Source organism: Lutra lutra, chromosome 17 (assembly GCF_902655055.1).
Source record: "Lutra lutra chromosome 17, mLutLut1.2, whole genome shotgun sequence".
Lineage (NCBI taxonomy): Eukaryota > Metazoa > Chordata > Mammalia > Carnivora > Mustelidae > Lutra > Lutra lutra.
Genome location: NC_062294.1, coordinates 47,143,755 through 47,166,396, shown reverse-complemented (window position 1 = coordinate 47,166,396; position 22,642 = coordinate 47,143,755). Strand labels below are relative to the sequence as shown.

At 54.7% G+C, this 22,642-nt stretch overlaps 2 protein-coding genes across 5 annotated transcripts; one reads left to right on the top strand and one right to left on the bottom strand.

Annotated features, from left to right (window-relative positions):
* The first annotated feature begins 109 nt into the window (after positions 1 to 109).
* On the top strand, positions 110 to 6,456 carry ACTMAP (actin maturation protease). 4 transcript variants are annotated; one of them, XM_047711893.1, is made up of 6 exons: positions 125 to 1,133; positions 2,782 to 2,850; positions 3,280 to 3,404; positions 3,713 to 3,842; positions 3,935 to 4,005; positions 4,759 to 6,456. In XM_047711893.1, exons 1-6 carry the CDS (start codon positions 820 to 822, stop codon positions 5,094 to 5,096), a joined length of 1,047 nt encoding a protein of 348 aa, XP_047567849.1. In that variant the 5' UTR covers positions 125 to 819; the 3' UTR covers positions 5,097 to 6,456. The 4 variants fall into 4 exon arrangements, with proteins under 4 accessions (XP_047567852.1, XP_047567850.1, XP_047567849.1 ...); XM_047711895.1 differs by having other exon boundaries at positions 133 to 392; XM_047711896.1 differs by lacking the exon at positions 3,713 to 3,842 and having other exon boundaries at positions 110 to 1,133; positions 4,759 to 4,895.
* Positions 6,454 to 22,543, bottom strand: ITPKC (inositol-trisphosphate 3-kinase C). Its single transcript, XM_047711882.1, has 7 exons — positions 21,294 to 22,543; positions 17,418 to 17,517; positions 14,337 to 14,550; positions 13,558 to 13,762; positions 10,566 to 10,667; positions 9,859 to 9,930; positions 6,454 to 7,918 (listed from the first exon to the last, which is right to left on the bottom strand). Exons 1-7 carry the CDS (start codon positions 22,398 to 22,400, stop codon positions 7,715 to 7,717), a joined length of 2,004 nt encoding a protein of 667 aa, XP_047567838.1. The 5' UTR covers positions 22,401 to 22,543; the 3' UTR covers positions 6,454 to 7,714.
* Between the last annotated feature and the right edge of the window lie 99 nt (positions 22,544 to 22,642).

Here is a 22,642-nt window from a genome sequence, read left to right as displayed (position 1 = left end):
CCCCCTCACGCGCTTCTGACCAATGGGGAAGCCGCTCGCCCTTGGGCAGCTTCCGGGGGCGGTCCTTTGAAAGACTCTCCAACACCCCCCCCCACGCCCCGCCTTCTCTCGTTACGTGGCTCTGTAGGGGTGGGCGCGAGTCGCGAGTCCCGCCACGTGATAAGGGATAATGTGTGCTGCGGTTGCCATTTTGCTGGAAGGGGAGGCGCGTTTACTTTTTGTCTCCGTCATTTATCCCGGCGGTATCGCGGTTCTTAGCGTCCTCTGATCTCTGAGCCTTCCCCAACCTAGAGAGCTTTTCCTTTCGCGCTCTGATTCCAGGACCTTCTCCACGACTAAGCCATCCTCCCTGCCAGGTGTCCTTTTGATGTCTTGACCTCTGTTTTATCAAGGTCAGCTCCAAGGTTCCGAATTCGGGCCTGGGATGTGAGGGGTTACGGAGCCTGAATTCTCTGGTCTTTAGCCCTGGGCTCCAAATTCCCGCCGTTTAGGCGCCCCACCCTAGAGCCAAGCCTTGATTCCCGAGTTTCTAAAACTCGCCTGGGATAATACAGTAACTCTTAATTAAATTCCTCTCCGAACCTTGCAACCCAGCCCCAAACCACAAATCTAGTTCCGGATAAGGGATCCGCCCTGTTAACCCCTGCTTCCATCGTTCCAAGTGTCAGTCCTTGTCCTTTCAGGCCCACTCTTCACCCAAGTTCTGGAACTCCACGCTAAAACTTTCAGAACGTCCATGCCTGCAACTAACTCATTTTTAGAGTATCCATCTGGCCCCGATTCTTGATATTCCAGCACTTGCATGTCATAGACCCCAAAATGACTTCTCAGTGTTCTCCCCTGGTAGACCCCCCAGCCCCTCCACAAACCCTTGTTCCCCAAACCCCCATCACTCCACTTCCTCTACCCCCAAATGTCCCCAATTTAGCTTTTCCACCTCCCTCAAGTCTCCAGGCCTCTATCCCCCCACCCCCACCCCCACTGCCACCTCCACCCCCTGTCAGGGGGCTGGCTCCTCCTCATGTCTTCGGCCTAGAGAAGAGCCAGCTCCTGAAGGAGGCCTTAGAGAAGGCCGGCGCAGTCCCCAGGAGCAGAGATGATGTGAAGAGGCTCCTGAAGCTGCACAAGGACCGGTAGGGTGTCACCGAACCACCTGTCCCCGGGTCATTTCAGCTGTCTTCTCTTGGGGTTTCCTATTTCCTCAAGGTCAAAAACCTCAGCTCCCTGCTTAGACCCATGCAGGGCACGCCTTCTGCAAAGAGGAGAAATCTTGCCCCCACAGGCACCTAGTCCAGGGGCAGGGACAGATCCCTCCCTCACCAGTGACAGCCCAAAGTGGTGAGAGCTATAGTAAGGGAGTCCCGGGGGTGGTCCTGGCCAGACCTGGGGGTTAGTGGGGACTGAGAGCTGTCCCAGCTGTGATGAGGAGAATTAACGCCTGTGCAGAGGCACAGGCTGAAATGAAGAGGCGTTCTTTTCCAGGATCTGCAAATATTTCTTCAACTGGATGGGGGAGGTGGAAAACGTGGAGTTCCACAGGTGGACAGGAGCTATGTCACACAGGGCAGGGGCACCGCGTGGAGGGAGGCAGACGATCCTGAGGGCAGCGGGAGCTGCAGAAGGGCTTTGCACAGAGAGGGAGGCTGCCTGTGGGGACTGGAGGTGGTGAGAGAGTCAGGGGGTCCAGGAGGAAGCTGGAGCCCCCAGAGATCCAGGTGGGAGAGGGCTAGATCCGGCCTGGGGCTGTGGTGACCTGGTATAACAAGGAGTGAGTTGCCCAGACTCACGGAAGAAACTTCCAGCTTTCTGGACAAGTTCATAATCCGTTTGGTTAGGACGTTTGTCGGGCACTATTCTCAGTGTGTTTAAGCATTTATTTCATTGGGTTAGTGATTCTGTAAGAGAGGAACTATGGTTATGTCATGTTCCCGATGAGTAAACTGAGGCTTATGAAGGTGGTTACTTCGCCACAGCACTTAGAGGAACCCAATCTGCACTCTGGCAGCAGGCCTCGGTGCCTTTAACCACTGTGCTGTGTTACCATCTTCCATCAGGACAATGCTTCAAACTGGGAACCGGGAGCTTTGGGGTTACCCCACCCCCACCAGCCTTGCTCTTTCACTGGCCTTGGAAGAGAAATACTGGATAAGCATGTTGCCCAGCCTCTCCTGAGTCCTGGGGCTGTATTGGCTCAAAATCCTATACAGGACTTCCCCAAGGGTGGGGCTGGGCAGGCCTGCAAGGGCTCATTATCCGGCTGATCTCTTAGGCTTGGAGTGTGGTCTTACATGGTTCTCCTCAAGGCTGGGTTAAGGGATTTTCATCCGCATTGAATAGGCTTGAGAAGGGGGAAAAAAAAATCACAGGAAGGGTTTGGGTAAACAGTCACCCGCCTTCAAAAAATTTCCTCTAATAAGTCCATTTTCCTGGCTCCAAGTTCCAAAGATTGTGTACATCTGTTCTTTGCCCCTACAACAACAGAGAGAAGGAGCAGGGAGCAGCAGGTAGAAGGAGGATTCCCACTGAGCAGATGAGGATGCGGAGGCTTGGGAAGGGACAAGTGGCTCATCAGGGGAGAGGGAAGTCAGCATCAGAGCCTCGAGCTGCCCTCCGGCCTTAGGACAGCCAGACCTGGGTTTCTCTCCCCATTCCTCAACACTCCACTTCCAATCGCACCTCAAGGCCAGGGGGTGGGGAGGTTGGGGGGTAGATCTAGGAGCTGAGCTGGTTCCTGTGCGACCTGAGCTGGTTCCCATGTGACCTGAGCTTGCTCTGATTCAGTTTCAGAAATGACTTACAATGGATCCTCTTCTGTGCAGACGTGCCGTCCCTCATCCAGGAAGGCCCTCAGTACGTGTGCTCTGATCTGGGACTCCCACCCCACTCTGCCTTTGCTGTGTGCTTCCTGAGGGCCACTCTGTAGGGAGGGAGGCATGGGTTTGTCCCAGGCATCTTGGAAGGAGGTGGAGGGGAGGGAAAGGGGGGCTGGAGGGTGGGGTCCTGGGTGCATACGCAGTGAACTGTTGGAATGAATGGGCAAGCGAGTAAGTAAGTGAATAGTCTTTATCTTGGACTCCACTTGGCACCTCCTCCTGGAAGCCCAGGTGACCTCTCTCCCCACCTTCCTGCCCTCCCTGCAGCCCACCAAGCCTGGGAAAAGGGAAACTCCCCCAGGACCAGCACAGCACACCAGTTCCTTACACTCCAGCTTCTGGGGACAGAGGGGGCTTGGTAAAGACATGACTTAGGGGTGGAGGGACTGGGCCTGTCTCTCCCCAGGTGCGGGTTGGTGGCTTTGTGGATGGCAGGCACACTCCTGGCACCACCCAGCGGCATCCCCTTGGAGAGACTTGTGGAGATAGCCATGAAGAGAGGCTACACGGCCCAGGGAGAGATGTTCTCTGGTGAGTTGGGGGCACGGTCTTAAGCCAGTCCTGCGAGGGGACCCTGTTCCAATCCTCTGGCCCTTCTCCCCCACCTAGTAGAATATTAGGAGGTGGACCCTGGAGGCAGGTTGTCTTCATTCCGAGCCCAGCTCTGCCCCCTCCTGCTGGGTGACAGTGGACAAGCAGCTTACCCTCTCTGTGCCTCATTTCCTGCATTTATCCAGAGAGGTGGCGGTTGCAGTGCTCATTAGAGGTGCTGATCCCCAGTTATCCCCTGGCTTGCAGCCAGGCACACAGTGATCCTTCTGTCTCTGTCACCCCTGCAGTGGCCGACATGGGCAAGCTGGCCCAGGAGGCACTGGGCTGCCAGGTGGAGCAGCTCCATGGTGGCCTGGGCGGTCCCAACAGAGCCCGCGTCCTGTGGCACCTTGTCTCTGGGCATCCCCTGCTCATCCCGTATCCCAGGGCCCTGAAGGGAGCTGGGTGGGGAGGGAGAAGGGTGGGTCCCAGGGCCACACTGCAGCTTTGGCCTTAACCCCATACACCAGCTACGATGAGGATTTCAACCACGAGCCGTGTCATAGGAAGGGCCACAAGGCCCACTGGGCAGTGAGCACAGGTGGGTCTCCCCTCCCATACTCCTGTGTGCTCCCCCTGTTTGTCCCCAGCACCCCCCCCAGCACCCCACACTCTCAGCCTGACACCGGCATGTCTCTTGTGCTCAGGGCAGGGACCAGGGCTGGCCTGTCCCCGTCCCCACAGGATACTTAGTTAGGGACCTGACAGGCAGCAGGTGCCTCAGTATCTGCCAATCAGGGTTTCCACAAACGGAAGCTCAGAGTACAAACTTTAGGATTTGGGCTCCATAGTGGGTCCAGCCACCTCCTGGCTCTGTGACTCTGGGCTTTCCTTCCTCCATCTGAAAATCTGGGCGATGGTAGCAAAGCATATAAAGGTCCGAATGGGGCAGGCACACTGCGTGTGTCAGTCAGCGTCAGCCTCAGTCGGCCTCAACATCCTCATTACCCCACCCCACCCCACCGCCTGCATGTTGGGTGGCCTGGGAGGCTGCCCCATGCCTGGGTCCGTGGCCTTGGCTCCTCTGAGCCTTCCTTTACTAGACAGCAGGAAACCACTGGGTGACAATGCCCACTCTGTTGAACGCCCCTTCCCCTCCCTGTGCTACTGGCCTGGGACCAGACACCGTAGGTCCAGTCCCAGCCCAGCTGTGTGCCCGCAGCCCCGCCAGCTACTCAGGGATGCATGGAGGCAGCACCCACACCTTCCGTGAAGGGCAGTGGGGGGAGCTCGATGAGTCCCGGCATGGAGTCAGCGCGCCCCCCCGCTCACAACTTCCCCCCTCTCTTCCCAGGGGTCCTGCTGGGCGTGCGGGCTGTGCCGCACCTCGGCTACTCTGAGGACCCCGAGCTGCCAGGTCTGTTTCACCCGGTGCCCACCACGCCCCACCAGCCACCAGCCCTGCCAGAAGAAGGCTCCGCAGGAGCCGTCTACCTTCTCTCCAAGCAGGGCAAGAGTTGGCATTACCAGCTGTGGGACTATAACCAGGTCCGGGACAGCAACCTCCAGCTGACGGACTTCTCACCCTCAAGGGCCGCCGACGGCCGGGCGTACATGGTACCTGCTGGCGGGGTGCGGGCCGGCCTCTGTGGCCAGGCCCTGCTGCTCAGACCACGGGACTCCAGCCCCTAGCCTGCCACAGCCCTGAGCCGGGCTGACGGGATCCCGGCCACAGCTTGGCTTTGTCACCATGAGAAGAGTGCCCCGGTTTCTCCCTTTGCAAGAGCTCACAGATGTGGGCCATGTTCCCCAGGACCTCTAGCCAGAGACCCTCCACGCAGAGGCCCTCTGCCACCCCAGTCCGTCTGGTCCCAGTCCCCTTCTCTCACGCCCACCCTGCAGTATCGGGCTTCTGATGCATGGCTGGGATCCAAGCCAGGAGCCAGTCAAACAAGCTCCCTCTCCAGGAAAGAGCTCACCGGAGGCGGAGGCGGCCTGTAGGTCCTGCCTGTCTGCCCCACCCTGATGTTGCATCCAGACATTTCTCTCTGGTGACCAGCCTCCTCTCTCTGGACACCTGCAGGAGCCTTCTCACCGCACCGCTTGCCGCCCCCCTGCGTCTGTTCCCATAGAGCCTAGGATGCCTTGCCTTTCAAAATACAAACCAGGTCTTACCACGTACCTCGGCAGAAGCTTCCAGCAGCTCCTTATTGCTCACAGGACAGGGATTAAACTCTCCCAGCCCCAGCTCATCTAGCCACACTGGCCTTCCAGGTCCCCAGAGTGTCCTACTCCCCTGCACCCAATCCTCTGCTAAGGATAACTCCTTAATTCTCTATTTCGGCTCATCTTCCTCTTAATTCTCTATTTTGGCTCATCTTCCTTGGGAAGACTCCCTAGCCTCAGGCATGGCTCCTTCCCCACCTTGCCTTCTGGCTTAGAAACACACAGAAAGTGCTAACATGTGCCAACCCCTTTGCCCATTTTAACTCCTCAGATTCTCCATGTAAGGAAGGGACTAGTTCTTCCTCCATTTTACAGGTAGAGAGACTGAGGCCCGGAGAAGTGTGTGAGGTCTGGCCTGAGGTCACGGCTGGCTAGTGGCAGGGCCAGGATGCAAACTGGTAGTTAGTCATTGTACAGATGTGGGTGGAGAAAGAGGTTCCTGATTGAACAAAGACCCATCGCTCCCACTCTGAAAGGGGAGGAGCAGGTCTGTCTTGGTCCCATGTACTCAGTGCCGGGCAAAGGGTCTTGTTTAGAGATGCTGTCCATTGCGGTGTTTCTCCCCTGAAGAGAGCACCCCCGCCCTCACGCCCCCCACCCCACACTGTCCGGTGTGCTGTCCTGGGAGGCCCTGAGGGCGCAGCCGGGAGCTGTCCCACTCATGAGTCTGTTCCCCACGTTGTCCAACACAGAGAGAGGTTAGAAGAGCAGCGGCCAGGTGAACTCAGACTGAATGATCCCATGACCCCACCCAGCACTGACAGTGAAACCGGGAGCCTGGAGCCCACACACCCCAGATGCGAAAGAAAAAAATCCACAAAGCTGATTCGGTGTGATTTATTGGGGCGTCGTCCTGGAGGGGAAAGTACACAAAGTGATTTTGCCTCCTGTTTCCCCAACACTGCCCCAGCTAACGACTACCTCCCGTATAAATAAGTATAAAGACGGTCAGTAGAAAAGAAGCACATCTCCTCGGGCCCGGAAGACACATTCGAGCTTCAGCTTAGGGAAGAGGGAGGTGCCTGGTTCCCTGCCTCAGAGGCCAGGAAGCCAAAGGTACAGGTGCAGGAGGAGGGGGATGGGATGGGCATCACATACGCTTGGTGCTGCCAGGGTCAGTGGGGTGGACCCGGTGGCACACTCGAGGCCACAGCCAGTGGCCCGACCTACCCTGCACCCGTGGAGGAAGGCAGCTCCGCTTCCCAAACCTGCTTTTCCATGGCTGAAAGCCCTTCCTGCCACAGGCCAGCTAGGAGCAAGGGAAAAAGGGTACGGGGTGGGAGGAGGAAGTCCCCAGGCTGAGGCCGGTGCCCAAGGAACAAGGTGGGGCTAGTCACAGTGGAGGCCCAGGAAGTGGCTATGGTCTCAGTCTGCAGGGGGTTGGCAGAGTTCTTTCTGGAGTGGGGAGGATCCTCATGGGGCCAGGAGAAGGCAGGACAGGGTGAACTGGGTCCCACCGGACAGCAGAGCGCTCAGACCAGCCCCATGTGGTGTCATACCCTCCCCAAGGTCTGTGGGTACTGGAGTGGCTCCTGGGGACAAGCAGATGGGGCCAGAACTCTCCTAGGCAGACAGGTGGCTCCTGCCTTTATTTGCAGGTGAAGGCTGGTTCTCCAGCGCACCAGCAATGAAACTGACCGTCCCCGGCCTCGGGGAGCCAGCCTACAGCCAGGAGGGGGCTGACAAGGAGGCAGTGATTACACTCATTCTTATAGCAACAGGCACCATGTCATGCCTGTGGCCAGTGGCATCTGAACTGTGTTCTGTCAGGGCTCGCGGTTCAGTTATGGTCTCCAGCAGCCCCTCAGAAAATTTCTGGGCTGGGCGGAAGACCCAGTCTGGTTCTGATGCACTGTGGGATGCAGCCATGTCACACCCCTGCTCCAGTCTTTAAAACCTCCGAATCATGGGAAGGGCCGGGCACTACCTGGTCTCCAAGGCCCTTCAGACCTTCCATCCGGTCTTGTGCGGTGTCCAATGCCACCTCTCCCATCCCCGTGGTCAGTGCCCCCATGGCCAATCTTGGGGCACCACCAGCCAGATAGGTACCAGCCAATAAATAAACCTGGCAGCGGGCAGGTGGGTCAACCCTGGGCTAGCCCCCGAAGGAGGCGGATCAAGTTGTCCAAACCCCAGAGGTACCCATCCTCGCGGTTGCCCTCGGCCCAGGGCAGTCGGTGGCTGAGTGTTTGGTGGTCAGGCAGGGCCACTGTTTTGCCGAAGTCAATCATCCAGACCCTGGCCAGGCCAGTGTGGTCATGCACGAAGAGGAGGGAGCTGCCCACCACCTGCAGGGAAAGAGCTCAGAGGTTAGAGGGAGGAGCAGGCACCGGCTTCAGGCCCCCTTCCCAAAAGGCAGCTGGGCAGGGTGCTTGACAGCATGAGCTCCGGAGCTGGGCTATCCGGGTTCTGATCCTGGCTCTGCTGCTGACTGGCTAGGTGGCCTTGGGCAGGCGACCTTAACCTCTGCGTGCTTGGGATCATAGTACATTTGCCTCGAAGGCTGCTGTGCCCATCACATGTGGGAATTCATCCACATAAGGCCCTTAGGACACCTGCTGGTATAGCAGATGGACCGCCAACGTGAGACTTTTCCACGCTGGGCTACAAACTCAGGTGCCTGCAGGACCTCGCATGGGTCCAGGGAGCCCAGCCAGCACTATGAAGCAGATAATGCCTCCCCCAGGAAAGAAGAGCTCAGCCTCCTCGGACTGCAGCTGGTGGTGATGTTCCCTCCACTGGAGAACGGTGATGATACTAACACCCTCCACCTCCCAACCTGCTGAGGTCACGGCAGCATCCCACGACGCCATGGGCTCACGAAGTGCCTCGTGGTGCTGGACACACAGCCCTTGGTAGTTGCTGGCATGGCAGCGGCAGGGTGGTGGTGGTTAAAATTAGAAACAACTTCCATTGCCTTCATGGGACTCTAGGTGTGCAAGGCCCTCTCCTTTTCTAGTCGGGTTTCAAACTGCACCGCTCCCAGAGAACCCAGGTGACTGGGCAGGTGCCACCGCCCCACTCTGTTTGGGTGTTGGCACATGGCGGACAGCCCAGTTGTTGCCACATCTCCCAACGGGCCGGGGAAACTGGCAGTCCCAACTTGGGTGTCAATTCTTGTTTTTTAGATGCTGGCAACTCATTTTTTAAAGTGGGTGAAAACGAACACAAGCACAGCAGAGATGAGATCCCCAGGCCTCCTCGTTGGGACTTGAACGTAGAGCCCAAGGCAGTGACGAGGACGATGAGGGTGACATTTGATGATAATGAACATGACAGTCATAGCGGGCACACACTGAGAGTGGACTATGGGTCCTGCTTCCATGCTTAATGGGCCATATCGTCACCCTACCCAGGAGGCAGGGGCTCTGTTAGCCCATCATGCCTGTATGGAGACATGTCCCAGGCACTGGAGGCTGAGGAGTGCAGACTGGGGTTCGAACCTGGAGGCCCAACTCCCAGATCAGGGATCTATTGGAAGTTGGGGATGCCAAGAAAAAGAAGTGAGGGGGACCTGAGTGGGGGTGGTAGAAGAGCTTGGAGAGAGGAGGGAGAGGACACGCAAATGCAGGGAGGTCATAACTTCCCAGACTTCCTGTGACAGCCCAGATAAATTGTTTCTAAAGAGACCAGGCTGCACAGGAGAGGGAAGGGGAAGAGCCACCAAACGGGAAGGCGGACACCAATAATTAGAAATAATTATGATAATTAAAATTACAAAGGAATTTTAAGAGCAAGAAGTTAGGGCACCTGGATTGGCTCAATCAGTTAAGTGTCTGCCTTGGGCTCAGGTCATGATCCCAGGGTCCTGGGATCAAGTCCCACATTGGGCTCCTTGCTCAGTGGGGAGCCTATTTCTCTCTCTCTCCCGCTGCCCTTCCCCCCTGCTCATGCTCCCTTTCTCTCAAATTAAACAAAAAACAAAAAACATTGTTTTCCCCCATGTTAGGAGGAAGCTGAGGCCCTAGAAGGTAAATCGTGTGCCCAGAGTCCAACAGCCTTCACTGCAGACCTCCTGGCTCAAGCCCACATTCCGAACTATCCCATCTCCCTGAAATCCCCTCTGTTGCCTGCCCTGAAGAGCAAACCCCAAAACGTGGGGGTTCCTCTTAATAGCTTTGCCCTGTAACTCTGTCAGCGGTTTCTGTTCGGTGCCACCCGGAGGCTGATGCCCCAACCCCCAACCCCACACAGGGCCTTCCGCTCCCAGGGCAGCTGGGGCTCGTACCTCATGGGTCTTGAAGAAGGGGGAGTTCTCCAGAGCCTCTCGGAGCTCTTCCAGGCGAGTCATGTACTTTCTCTGTGTGTGAGAGAGAGTTTCTTGGTTAGTACAGGGACTCTGGGTCCCCTTCCTACTGCCCCAAGGGAGCAGGCAAAACCTGGCCAGGATGGGATCAGGGGAGCCGCGTGGGGGAAATGGGAGGCAGGCAGAGGCTTGGCCGCCCCTGGGTGGCACAGAGCGGAGCGTGGCTGGGAGACTACATGAACACCCACAATTCTCAGCAGCTCCTCCAACCGAGGGGTGGAATCCGAGTCCCTTGAATCTGGGCTTGATCAGAGGACTTGCTCTGGCTGGTAAATCGGGGCAGAAATGATGGCGGCCACTCCGAGCCATCGAGACATCTTGTGTTTTTGCTGGTTCTCTGGGCCACCTGCTTACACCCTGAGAACATGCCCAGGCTCGCCTGCTGGAGCGTGAGAGACAAGCGGCCAAGTCATGAGCCGAGATGGTGAGCCCATCACCAGACACATGAGCAGGGCCCTCCCGGACCAGCCAGCTCTGGCCAAGCCACCAGCCGACCGCAGATGGTAAGCAAGGCAGGCCAGTGTCGGCCAACCCGGGCCTGGAGCAGACCATTGCCTTAGGAGCAATGATGGCAGCGGTGGTCTGCTTGTCTTAAGCTGCCAAATTCGGGGCATGGGTGTCCCGCTCACCAGAATGCCACGGTTCCCCTCCACGAAGTCCTCCAACACCTTTGTCACCTGCTCCATCTCCTGGGTCTTCTTGAAATTGGTGTTGCAGGTCCCATTGGCCTTCTGCAGGGCGAGGGGTGAAGAAGACACAGTGTCATAACTTTTCCTTCATGGGCTGACACTAAGCAGCCTCAGGCACCTCCCGGGACCACCTGCCTGTCCCCGGGCTCCTGGCCGCTCGGGAGGGGGAGACCGCTCGCCCACCAGGCCAGTTCCACCAAGGCCCACTCCAGAGCAACCAGTCCTTCCCAGTCTAACACTGAACCCCCTGGTTGACCCAGTCTAGCCAAGTGGACTTTGGAGAGGGCTGGGTCTGGCTTTGAACAGTGCCTCTGCTACTTCCAAGCTGGCGGCCTTCAGACAAGCTGCTTCCCCGGCCTCAGCCTCAGTTCCCACATCTGGAAAATGGGGACTCTATTGGTATTTACCACCTAAAGCCAGTATAAGGATTAGAGGAGACTGGATGGGTACAACGCATGGCACAGTGCCTGGTGCACAGTTAAAGAAGCACTCCGTAAATGAGACTAGTGTTATTATTATTTTTTTTTAATATCTGAGAGGGGCACAGAGAAGCCACTTGAGTCATTCTACCCCATTGTGCCAGGTGCTGTGTGGGTGCTGAGAACATGAAGGTAACAGGACAGACACATAGTCGGGTGAAGGAGGCAGGTATGGAATAAGATCATCACAAAGGGAAATAAGAATAATGAAGTAAAGATAGGGCCCTGATCTGGCACGATAGAAATCAAGGTGGGCTTCCTGGAGGAAGTGAAATTTAAAAGACTGGAGGTGGCTCAGTCTGTTGAGTGTCTGCCTTCAGCCGGATCATGATCCCAGAGTCCTAGGATCCAGCCCCATGTTGGGCTCTCTGCTCAGCGGGGAGTCTGCTTCTTCCTCTACCCCCTCCCTTGCTCATGATCTCTCTCTCAAATAAATAAATAAAATCTTTAAAAATAAAAAAACAGGGGCACCCAGATGGCTCAGTCATTAAGCATCTGCCTTTGGCTCGGGTCATGATCCAGGGTCCTGGGATTGAGCCCCATATCGGGCTCCCTGCTCAGCGGGAAGGCTGCTTCTCCCTCCTCCACTCCTCCTGCTTGTGTTCCCTCTCTCACTGTGTCTCCCTCTGTCAAATAAATAAATAAAAATAAAAAATAGGGGTGCCTGGGTGGCTCAGATGGTTAAGCATCTGCCTTTGGCTCAGGTCATGATCTCTGGGTCCTGGGATCAAGCCCCATACCAGGCTCCCTGCTCAGCAGGGAAATCTGCTTCTCCCTCTCCCTCTGCCCCTCCCCACCATGTGTGTGCGTGCGCTCTCTCTCAAATGAATTTTTAAAATTAAATTAAATTAAATTAAAAATAAAATGAGACAGAAAAATGACTGGGAGTCAATCAGGGGGACATGGGGTAAGAGCATGCGCAAAGGTCCTGTGGCAGGAAAGAGCGGGACTCTTTAAAGCAAATGAAACTGCTTTAGTGTGGCCTAAAGATAGATGAAGAGGAAGAGATTGGGGAGAGATGAGGCTAAACCCTAGAGCGCCCTCTAGGCCAGGGAACGTCTCTCGAGGAGACTAGGGAGCCATGGAAGGATTTTGAATAGGAGAATGAGCATCAGATGTACAACTCAGAAAGATGGCTCAGGCAAGGTTGTTGGGAAACGGGTACTCTCATGTGTCATTGGTGGGGTGCGAAATGGTCTTACTCCTGTGAAAGGAGTTTGACAATCTCTAGCCAAATTCCCAATGTACCTCATCTTCGACACCATGCCCCTGTTTCTGGGACTCTCATCTACAGCTTAACCCACCCACTTGCAAAGTGTCTTGTATATAAAGTGATTCACTGAGGTACTGTTTATAATGGCAAAAAGTGGAAACCCAGGTGGCCATCCGTAGGGGCCTGTATCTCATTCAGAGAGACCTATTACACAGCTGAGAAAGACAGGAAGGGAGAAAGGAAAAGAAAGGAAGGCAGGCAGGCAGACTTTCCATGGAAGGATATGGAAAATTCTCCAGGGCTACACTACCTTTTGTGTAAGAGGGGAGAAGGAAAATTCAGGATATGCAATTGCATTTGTTTGTATTTGCAGGAAGAAACAGAAGAAACCAGAAGGTGGTTCTCCAGAAGCAGGCAGGGGCGGAGGGGCAGAATGGGAAGGAGAGCAGCAGGGTCAGGAAAGAGATGCCCCCCCATACCCTTTTATATAATTCAGATTTTTAAACTGTGTGAATCCGTCTTCAAACAATTAGGTTTAATTTACACAAAAGGGAGAGGAAGAAGGAAAGAGAGAAAGCAAAAAGGAAAATCTTTCCCCATACAGGGAAGTAAGGATCCTTTCAGCGGCCATGTTAGATGCAGATCAGAGGGGGGTGATACAAGGACGCAGGAGCCCAGGCAGCCTAGGACAGGAGAGACCAGGGAGGTCGGTGGTAGGGTTGTGGGGGAAAGACCAGGGAGGCTGGACAGGGAGAGACCAGGGAGGCTAGTAGGGGAGAGACCAGGGAGGCTGGTGGGGGAGAGACCAGGGAGGCTGGGGTTGGGGGAGACCAGGGAAGCTGGTGGGGGAGACCAGGGAGGCTGGTGGTGGGGTTAGGGGGTAGACCAGAGAGGCTGGAGGTCGGGGGAGAGACAAGGGAGGCTGGGGTGAAGAGAGACCAGGGAGACTAGGAAGACTAGGTGGGAAAGATGGGTGGACTAGGGCAGGGCCATAGGGAGGGGAGCAGAGGGAATTAGGAGCTGCTCAGGGAAACAGGTAAACAAAACTTGGACACTGATAGGGGTGAGAGAGAAGCAGGACCTCCCTGAGCCCCTGTCTACTCATCTTCCACAGTCTCCCACTCTTTCTCCACATCCTGCTTCTCCCCAGCTTTCCCTGACACCCATGTTCCCCATGAGGCCCTGTCTCTGATCTAGTGCTCAGGCCTCTGGTGACAGGCAAGCAGCTCCTGGCCCTCACCTTGATGCCCTCAATCCGGAAGCCCAGAGTGGAGGTCGAGCTCACGGTCTCCCTCCACTGCATGTAGCGGGGCTTGGTGACAGCACCCTGGGCATGTTCCTCAGGGGTGGGGGCCCTGGGGTCCACAGCCACCATCTTCTCATACATGTCCTTCCGGGGCCGGGGCCTTTCTCGGGCCTTCACTAGCTCCTCCTCCAGGTAGGTCCTGGGACACAGAGGACGTGACAAAGAAAACTATGAGGAACAAAGACACAGGACATACTCTCTGATATCAAGACAAGTAATAAACCCACAGCATGGCACAAGAATAGACAACTAGATCGACGGACAGAAACAGAGTCTAAAAACAGATGCACACGTGTATATTCACCTGAACTACAATGAAGAAGGCCCAGCAATTCAGTGGGGAAAAGGAGGTCTTCTCAATAAACGACGCTGGGTCAACAGATTCGTGATATTGACATGGGGGGGATTTCAATCCCTACCTCACACCATGTATAAAGATTAATGCTAGATGGATCACAAAGCTAGATGTGAAAGTTCAAACAATAAAGCTTATAGAAGAAAACACAGGAGATCACACAATCTTGGAGTAGGCAGATTTCTTAAACACAAAGCTCCTAATCACAATGAAAAATGGCAAACTGGCCTGGATTAAAAGTGCTTCTGTTTATCTAAAGATACAATTAAGAGAGGGAAGTGGGGGATGTCTGAGTGGCTCAGTTGGTTGGGCATCCCCTGGCCCTTCACCTCGGCCCCACACCTGCCCCTCAACCTACCTGCTGCCCATCTTGCAGTCCATGATGGAGGGGCCCTCAAAATCTGCCAGGAGATCTTCCATCTGGTTGAAGGCCTGGCCATCCTGCTGCACCACGCCATAGTAGGTGGGCACAAAAGGCCGAAGGGGGTCACTCATCAGCTGCTCCAGGCTGCGCTGCTCACACTGACAGAAACGCTTGAGGATCCGACCGTCCTCTCCTGCCTGGAAGTTCCCTAGGAGCAGCACAGTGGACAAGAAGCTGGATCAGCCCGAGGATCTCCTCATCTCCCGGATGCATTGGATCGTGGCTTCCCTCCTCCTGCCTGACCCTTCTGAAGGGCTTTCTCTTCCTCCCCGCAACTGTCACAGTCTTGGCCTCGATGTGGCAAGGGCAGGACCTGCTGCTCCTTGTTCAGAGTCCTGTTCATAGCACGTTGTGTCCTCTTTTGTTTTGTCATTTTACATGGGGAGCTCGTGATCGGCTGTGGGAATTTTTGTGCAATCCGAGTGGAGGGCATGATGCTCCAGAGCAGATCTGCATTTGCTTTGGGATACCTGGGTGGCTCAGGTGGTTGAGCATCTGCCTTCAGCTTGGGTCATGATCTCAGGGTCCTGGGATTGAGCCCTGTATCAGGATCCTTGCTCTGCGAGAAGCCTGCTTCTCCCTCTCCTCCCTGCTCCTGTGCTCTCTCACTATCTCTCTCTGTCTCTCCAAGAAATAAAAAAATCTTAAAAAAAATTTTGGGGCACCTGGGTGGCTCAGTGGGTTAAGCCTCTGCCTTTGGCTCAGGTCATGATCTCAGGGTCCTGGGATCGAGTCCCACATCGGGAATCTCTGCTCAGCGGGGAGCCTGCTTCCTCCTCTCTCTCTCTCTGCCTGCCTCTCTGCCTACTTGTGATTTCTCTGTGTGTCAAATAAATAAAAACCTTCAAAAATTTTTTTAAAAAATTTGCATTTGCTTCTGCCTAGAGTTCCACAGTGCTAACACCTGGGACCAATTTAACTGTAGGGACGCCTGGGCGGCTCAGCTGGTTAAGCATCTGCCTTCAGCTCTGGTCATGATCTCAGGGTCCTGAGATCAAGTCCCCCATCAGGGTCCTTGCTCAGCTGGGAGCCTCCTTCTCCCTCTGCCTGCCTCTCCCCTTGCTTGTGCTCTCTCTCTATCTGACAAATAAATAAATAAAACCTAAAAAAAAAAAAAAAGTCTTCAAAAAGTTAAATGACAAATCTGGCATTTCCTGGCCCCTGCAGATTGTGTACAGATTAGAACTACGAATTCTTACTGAGGCAAAGTGTATTTTCAGACTATGTTCTCCAAAGATGGCTACAACAATAACTCCTGGCCCACAGGTTCTTCTAGAAATTCACCACTCCCCATCAAGAAGTGGAATCTAATTCTTCTTCTCCTCTTGAACCTGGGTAGGCTGATGACAGAAGCAACCCTGGGACTTCAGAGTCTAGGTCACAAGAGGAAAAGTGATTTCCACTCTGTGGGCAGAGACGCTTGCCTCTGCCGTCCTGAGCAGCTGGGGAAGAAAGTGGACTAGTCCGAGGCCACCATACTGTGAGGAAGCCCAAGCAGTGACACAGAGAAGCCACACGGAGACAGTCTCAGCTGAGAGCCAGCTGACAATCGATCGCAAGGCACAGGCATGAATGCATCTCAAAAGTTTCAGCCTTGGGTGCCTGGGTGGCTCGGTCATGAAGTGTCTGCCCTCAGCTCAGGTCATGATCCCAGGGTCCTGGGATCGAGCCCCACATCGGGCTCCCTGCTCAGCAGGAATCCTGCTTCTCCCTCTCCCACTCCCCCTGGTTGCGTTCCCTCTCTCACTAAGTCTCTCCCTGTCAAATAAATAAATAATATCTTTAAAATAAAGTTTCCACCCTGCTGTGTTTGAAAGAGTTGTCCTAGCTGGGTTCCCAGATACCATGAAGCAGCAACAGGCCGTCCCTGCCATGGTCCGTCTAGACTCCTGACCCCAAACCTGGGACTGCAATAAAATGGTCCTTTGATTCCACTAAGTCTTCTTTTAAGCACTCACTTCTGAGGGGTTTTTTTTTTTTTTTTTTTTTGGTATTTTAACTCAGCCAGAGTAATGAGAATGCAGAGAGATGGTGGTCCTGTGGCTGGGGGAGCCAGCCTTTTCAATGACAGATCTGGCAACAAACCAGGTAGGTAAGTCCCCTTCTTGTCTCCCTTTGATGGTGGACCCACCCCATTTGTCTAGTTCTCACCACTATTGTTTTTTTGTAAATAAAGTTTTATTGGAACACAGACACGCTCACGTGTTTATGCATTATCTGTAGCTGCGTTCATGCTGGGTAACAACAGTACTGAGTTGTTGTGACTGAGCCTATTTGGCCCACAGAACCTAACACATTTATTATCTTGCTCTTTTCAGAAACTGCTCTGTGCTGGGCATTGGGCTACTATCAGAGACATCATGCCAGGACCTGGGGAAAACCATCAGACCTGCTGTCTACGGAGGGCCTACTCTATCTGGCCATGAGGAGAGAACAAGGAAGGATTATTTCCATTTATAAGGGCCCACGCCTCAATCTCCATAGACATTTTGGTTTATCATTTTCTTAAATATCTGACTTTATTTTTATTTTACGCAGGCACCATGCCTAATGTGGGGCTTGAACTTACAACCCTGAGATTCAGAGTCGCATGCTCTACCGACTGAGCCAACCAGGTGGCCCGTGCATATACATTTTGATCTTAACCCTTTTGTTAAGCCAGCAAGGGAGGTATGGTGATCTCCATATCACAGGTGAGAAAACCAAGGCCTAGTAAGAGAACGTAACTGGCCCAGGGTCTCCCATATATAAAGCTTTGAGCCCAGGACCATTCTTCTCCCAGGGTTAGGATTTGCTCCCCCGGCACTGAGACAACAGCGAACAGCCTACAGTCCTGATGTATGGATGGCCCGACCCAGGCTTAAGCACGTCCCATACCAGCCTTGTGATGGGGAAACTGTCCTCAAGCCCATGTGACAGATGGGGCAAGCTGAGCTATGGAGAATGGCTCTGGAGCTTTCTTCCCCCAGCCCAGGCTTCTCTGCCCCCTGCCAGCGCCCACACCCCTGCTCTCACCAGCGTGTCCCGACAGCTGGACCCAAGGGTAGTGTTTTCGGAAGGAGACCATGAAGGGCGAGTATTTCAGAACTGTCTTCAGCTTCTTCCATGGTTTGTTCTGTGTGAGGCAGAGCAGGGTAGGGTCAGTGTCAAGGGCAGGGAGGGAAGGGGATAGGGTGCTGCACTGAGGGGAACCAGCTGGACTTTCCAGGGCCAGGGGGCTTCCTGGGATCGCTGCTCCCACGCTCACAGGGCTGAGCAACACCCACCACTTCAGCCACCTCGAGGTCCCCTAAAGACCTCAGCAAAGGTGGGGAAGAGTCTGTCCATTTTCTTCTGTCCTCAAAGAGTATAAATAGGCCAGATCTTGCTACAGTAACAAGCAGCCCCCCAAGTCTTCCCCTCCACAGACACACACCAAATACTTGGAAACCTCCCTTCTGTCCCAAAACCAAGTCAGACCTTCTGGAGAAGATGACAGAAGCAGGAGTTGGTGAGTGGAGGCAAAACCGCAGAGAAAAGACAGAAACAGAAGCAGGTGACAAGGTAATGACAGAGCCAGAGAGACAGGCACAGGACCCAGAGACTGGAACAGTCATGAGCACAGCTCACCAAATGGCTCCTGCCCTTCCCTGTTCCAGGGACATCCCTGCCATCCTGACCTTGGGTTTCTGACTTGCTTTGGCCAATGAAATGTGAGCAGAAGCGTGAAAGCCAGTACATGAGTTTCCGTGTCCTTTGCCCTGCTGTACAATGGGGTGGGGAGTGTGTAAAAAGAAACAGAAGCTTCCTCAGTCCTGGCCTTGAGTGAAGACAGCATGGAGCAGAGCTCCCTCACCCACCAGTGGCTCACAGTCCCTGTGCAGTGTGAACAAAAATAATCCCGTGTTGTTCCAGGTCACTAAGTTTGGGGGCTGTTTGTTACTACAGCAAACCCTGACCTAGCCTGACTAAGAGAGAGACAGGGCTGCCAAAAGACAAAGAAAGAAAATACAGAAAGACAGAAAGGGAGACATGGATACAAAGCAATGACCGGAAAGAAAGAGATAAGCAGAAGCAAAGAAAGAGAGAGAACAAGCAACATAAAACCAGTAAAGCGAACTGAAAACAAAGATTTATTTGTATCGGGTTGACTCAGCCAAGAGGTTCTTGGGACCGGGTCAGTGTCTGGTTCACAAGCATGAGCACGCGTGCACAGACACAAGAACACACTCTTTGCTCCAAGCACATGGCAGGCCCTAAAGCAAATGTTAGGACAAGGGGTCCTTTCCAGAGAAGGAAGCTGTGTGGCCCATCCCCCCACTACCCTGGGGTTAAAGCCATGTTCTCTCCCACCCGCTCAGAGCTCGGCCACCTGGCAGACATCTAACTGATGGTGGGAAGGTCATGCAGAGGCAGGGCGCTGGGACTGCAGGATTCAGGAATGGCTGTTCCTTCCACCCTCCAGCTGCCAGCCGTGGAGAGGAGGTGATTAATAAAGGTTCCTGTTTACTAAGCACCTGGAACATTCCAGGCACAATGAGAAAGACTCGGTGAGCCATAACCTACTTAATCCTACAAACACAACCCCAGGAGGATTGTTGTCTCTGTTACAGAGGAAACAGAGGCCCAGAGAGATGAAATCAGTTGCCTCAGTCACACAGCGCAGTGCTGGGGTTCCGACTCGGAACCCACCGCCCTGGGCTGACAAGCTAGACCCCTTCTGGACTATGAACTCTGAAGGCAGGGATTGGGGTTCTCATAGTTATGCCTATGTCCCCAGCCACAGTCTAGCACAAACAGCCGCTCCAAAAACATCGCTTGGACTAAAGAACATTAGTTGTATTAGCTGTTATGGTCTTTTTTTTTTTTTCCTTTTTCTTTTTTTTTTTTAATCATAAGCAGATTCAGTATCTTTTCTCTTTCTTAGACCTGATGGTTAATCCAGGTTTTCTCAGATGATTTCACGATGGTCTCCTCTTCCACGCCCCCTCTTCCAGGAAGCCCTCTCTGATACCCCAGGTGCAGCCAATCACACACGCCCCCACCCCGACCACGGTCTTCCACAACACTCGGCTTCCCCTATCCCAGCCCTGACCACTCCGTAGGGTGGTGGGTCTGTCTGGGATTTCAAAATGAAACAAGAAGGAAGCCAGGGTTTGTATTTTGGGCAGTGAGAGCAATGAGGGGGGGCAGGATGGTGTGCCCTTGGGCTTCACGGCAGTGGAGGGGGTCAAGAGGGAAGCAAGGAAGCTGAACGTGGGAAGCAGCCTGGAGACAGGAAGCTCTGAACAGAGGACTGAATTTCTGATCACTGTCTGGAAGGCCCTGGGGATCCATGGAAGGCACGGAAAGCAGGGAAGTTTCAAAAGTTGACCAAAAGTGGGTCTTGGAGGCAGATTCTGGAAGGATGAAGAAAAACTGGACACAGGGAGGTCTGAGAGGAAAGCAAGTGAGGGACAGATTGACCCATACGTCCCAGAGGCTGAAGTAACTGGGTTTTAAATTCAGCCAGAACTGAATTAGAATCCTGGCTCCAACCAGGCTTGACCGACCCTAAGCAAGTGGCTGAACTTCTTGAAACCAGTGTTCTCATCTATAAAGTGGACACGATAATAATCCCAATCTCAGAGCGCTGTTCTGAGGACTTGGGGTTAACACGTACATGACACCTAGAAAAGTGCCTGGTATTCCAAGGGTTTGAATCCCAGCTCTGTGTCTTCCAAACTGTGTGACCTTGGACAAGTGTCATGACCTGTCTGGGCCTCAGTTTCCTCATCTATAAAATGGGATTAATAATAGTCTCTACCTCATAGAGCTGCCATGAGGATTCAATGAGTTAATATGAGCAACGAGCTTAGTCCAGAGCTGCGCATAAATGAGTGCTAGCTGCTATTATTTTTTTTTTCCATTGTCTTCCAGATCAGCTGTCCTGAGATGCCAAGAATGTGAGAGAGTAGGTGGAGGGAACAGCGAAGGCATAAAGATCATAGAGTCAGCTCCTTTGCTCTGGGTGCAGGCAGGTCGAGGCAGGTCTGTCTCTACCTGTGGCCACACGTGTGAGCACGTTCCTAAGGAAGGCCTGGGGGGAGAGGGGGCCTCAGGGCAGGCTCCAGCCAGAGGCCCCAGGAGAGTGGTAAGACCCAGCAGACCAACCCACTTGAGGCTCTCACACCTGCCTTGGTGCTGACCCTCCCTGAACCTTTCCTGCCCAGCGCTCCTGATTCACCAGGGAAGAACCACACCCAAGCCGAGGATGTAAACAAGAGTCTGCAGGGTCCCCCATGCGGAGCTGGGGGGCAACCAGGAGACCAGAAGCTCCCTGGCTAAGCTGGGCATCCTTAGCATTTGGGGCTCACACAACCCTTCGAGAATCTGATAAAAGCGGGGGGCTCACTTTTTTATCACTCCCTACAAAAATGAATGGCTAAAGGGTGATGAAGGTTCGGGACCCCTTAAGACAGTCACAGGCCCTAGACTAAAAAATCAGAGGGGGGAAAAGTGCACCTTTTCTGTCCTTCTATATTAGAGCACTCCAGATTTTGAGGTTACATACTTTCTAGAAAATCCGAAGAAGTCATACACACTCGATGCAGAAATATGTGTGTACACACACAGACTCGCACGATCACACAATTTCAGGAATTCCTGGGCACCGCTAAGTCAACCAGCAGCTGTCCACTTTAGACACCAGTACCAGAGGCAGTGGGGGGAAGAGAAAAGGAAAGGATGAGGAGTGTGCCAGGAGTGGGTTGGTAACCCCAATGGTAGAGGGAGGAGGTTGACAGATGGAAGAGGCAGGTACCTTGAGATGAAATTGTTGGTGGGTACTAGAAAACTTCGAAAGCAAAGGCAAGGGGATGGGATAAGGGGTCTGGAGAGGTGTGGCTCAAGGGCAGGATGGTTCCCACTCACCCCAGACCTGTCCTCAGGGTCGCTGGCACCTCCACCCCCGGCCACCACATCATCCTCAGACTCGTCGAAAGAGGAGGCAGAGGAGAAGCCGCCACTGCCCCCCTCAGCCCGGGAGGGGGGTCCCACTGGCTGAGCCTCAGGCTCAGGTGTTTCAGGAGTGATGATGAGGCGGGGCACAGGGGTCAGGGAGCTACACTCCAGGTGAGAGTATAGGTGAGTCCCCAACTCCCCAGGTTCTGGTTCCTCTAATGGGCCATCCTGCTTGGACTCCCCCCAAAAACAGTCTGTCCCAGGTTCTGTCTGGGGTCCATGAATATCTTGTGTCTGAGCACCATCAGTGCCAGACCGTGTCCAGGAGCCAACAGTATCTTGCTGTGTTGGGAAATCTTCAGTGCCAACCTGCTTCCAGGCTGTTTTAGTATCCTGTTGTATCTGGGAGCCATCAGTGTACACTTCTTTCCAGGAGGCATCAGCACTCGATTCTGTTGAGGGACGGCCCCCCTCTGGTTGAGTCCGGAGGTTGGACCCGTTCTTGTGGGTCTGGACGTTATCAGCCCAGGTCTTGGCCCTCTCTGGTTGGGTCTGTGTCCCATGTATCTCTATCTCTGTCCAGGGCCCATCGACTCTGGGCTGCGTCCAGAGGCTGGCCCTCTCTGGCTGAGACTGGAGGCCAGACCTGTGTGGACCAGTCCAAAAGCCATCTGTCCCAGTTTCCGTCCAGGGACCGGCTGTCTCCAGCTCTGACCAGTGGCTGCTCCTTTCGGGACATGTCCGGAGGCTGGATACGTCTGGCTCCGTCTTTTGGCCCGGCAGCTCTGTCTCCACTCCCAGGCTAGCTGCTTCGGGCTCAACGTGTCCGTCTGTCCCCGGCTCAGGCCCGAGGCCGACCCTCTCGGGCTCGGTGTGGAGGCTGGGCCCCTCGATCCGGACCCGGGGCCCGCCCCCGTCGGGCCGCCCCGCCGGGCCTCCTGCGCCGGGCCCAGGTCGCTGCTGTCCCGGCTGCCGCCGCCGCCCCCCTCGCGGCGCCTCCAGCCCCATTCGGGCCGCTCCTGGCAGGGCCCCGGCCTCTGCCTCACTCAGGCTCCCCCGGCACGGGCAGCGCCTCATGCCCGCTCCCTAGATTCGGGCTTCGACCCGGCCCGGCCCCTCCTGCCCCTTTAAATCCCGCGAGGGGTGTGGCTGGGGAGCCCCGACTCGCGGGTTCCGGCCCGCGAAGTCCTGCCCGTCCGGCCGCGCAGGGGTTAACCGATACTCTGCCCCCCCAACCGGGAAAGCCCCGAGGCCCCGCCCCGGACGTGACGCCAGGGGGACGGGCCTTGCCTGGTGCCAGGAGGTTGGAGAGGTTGGTC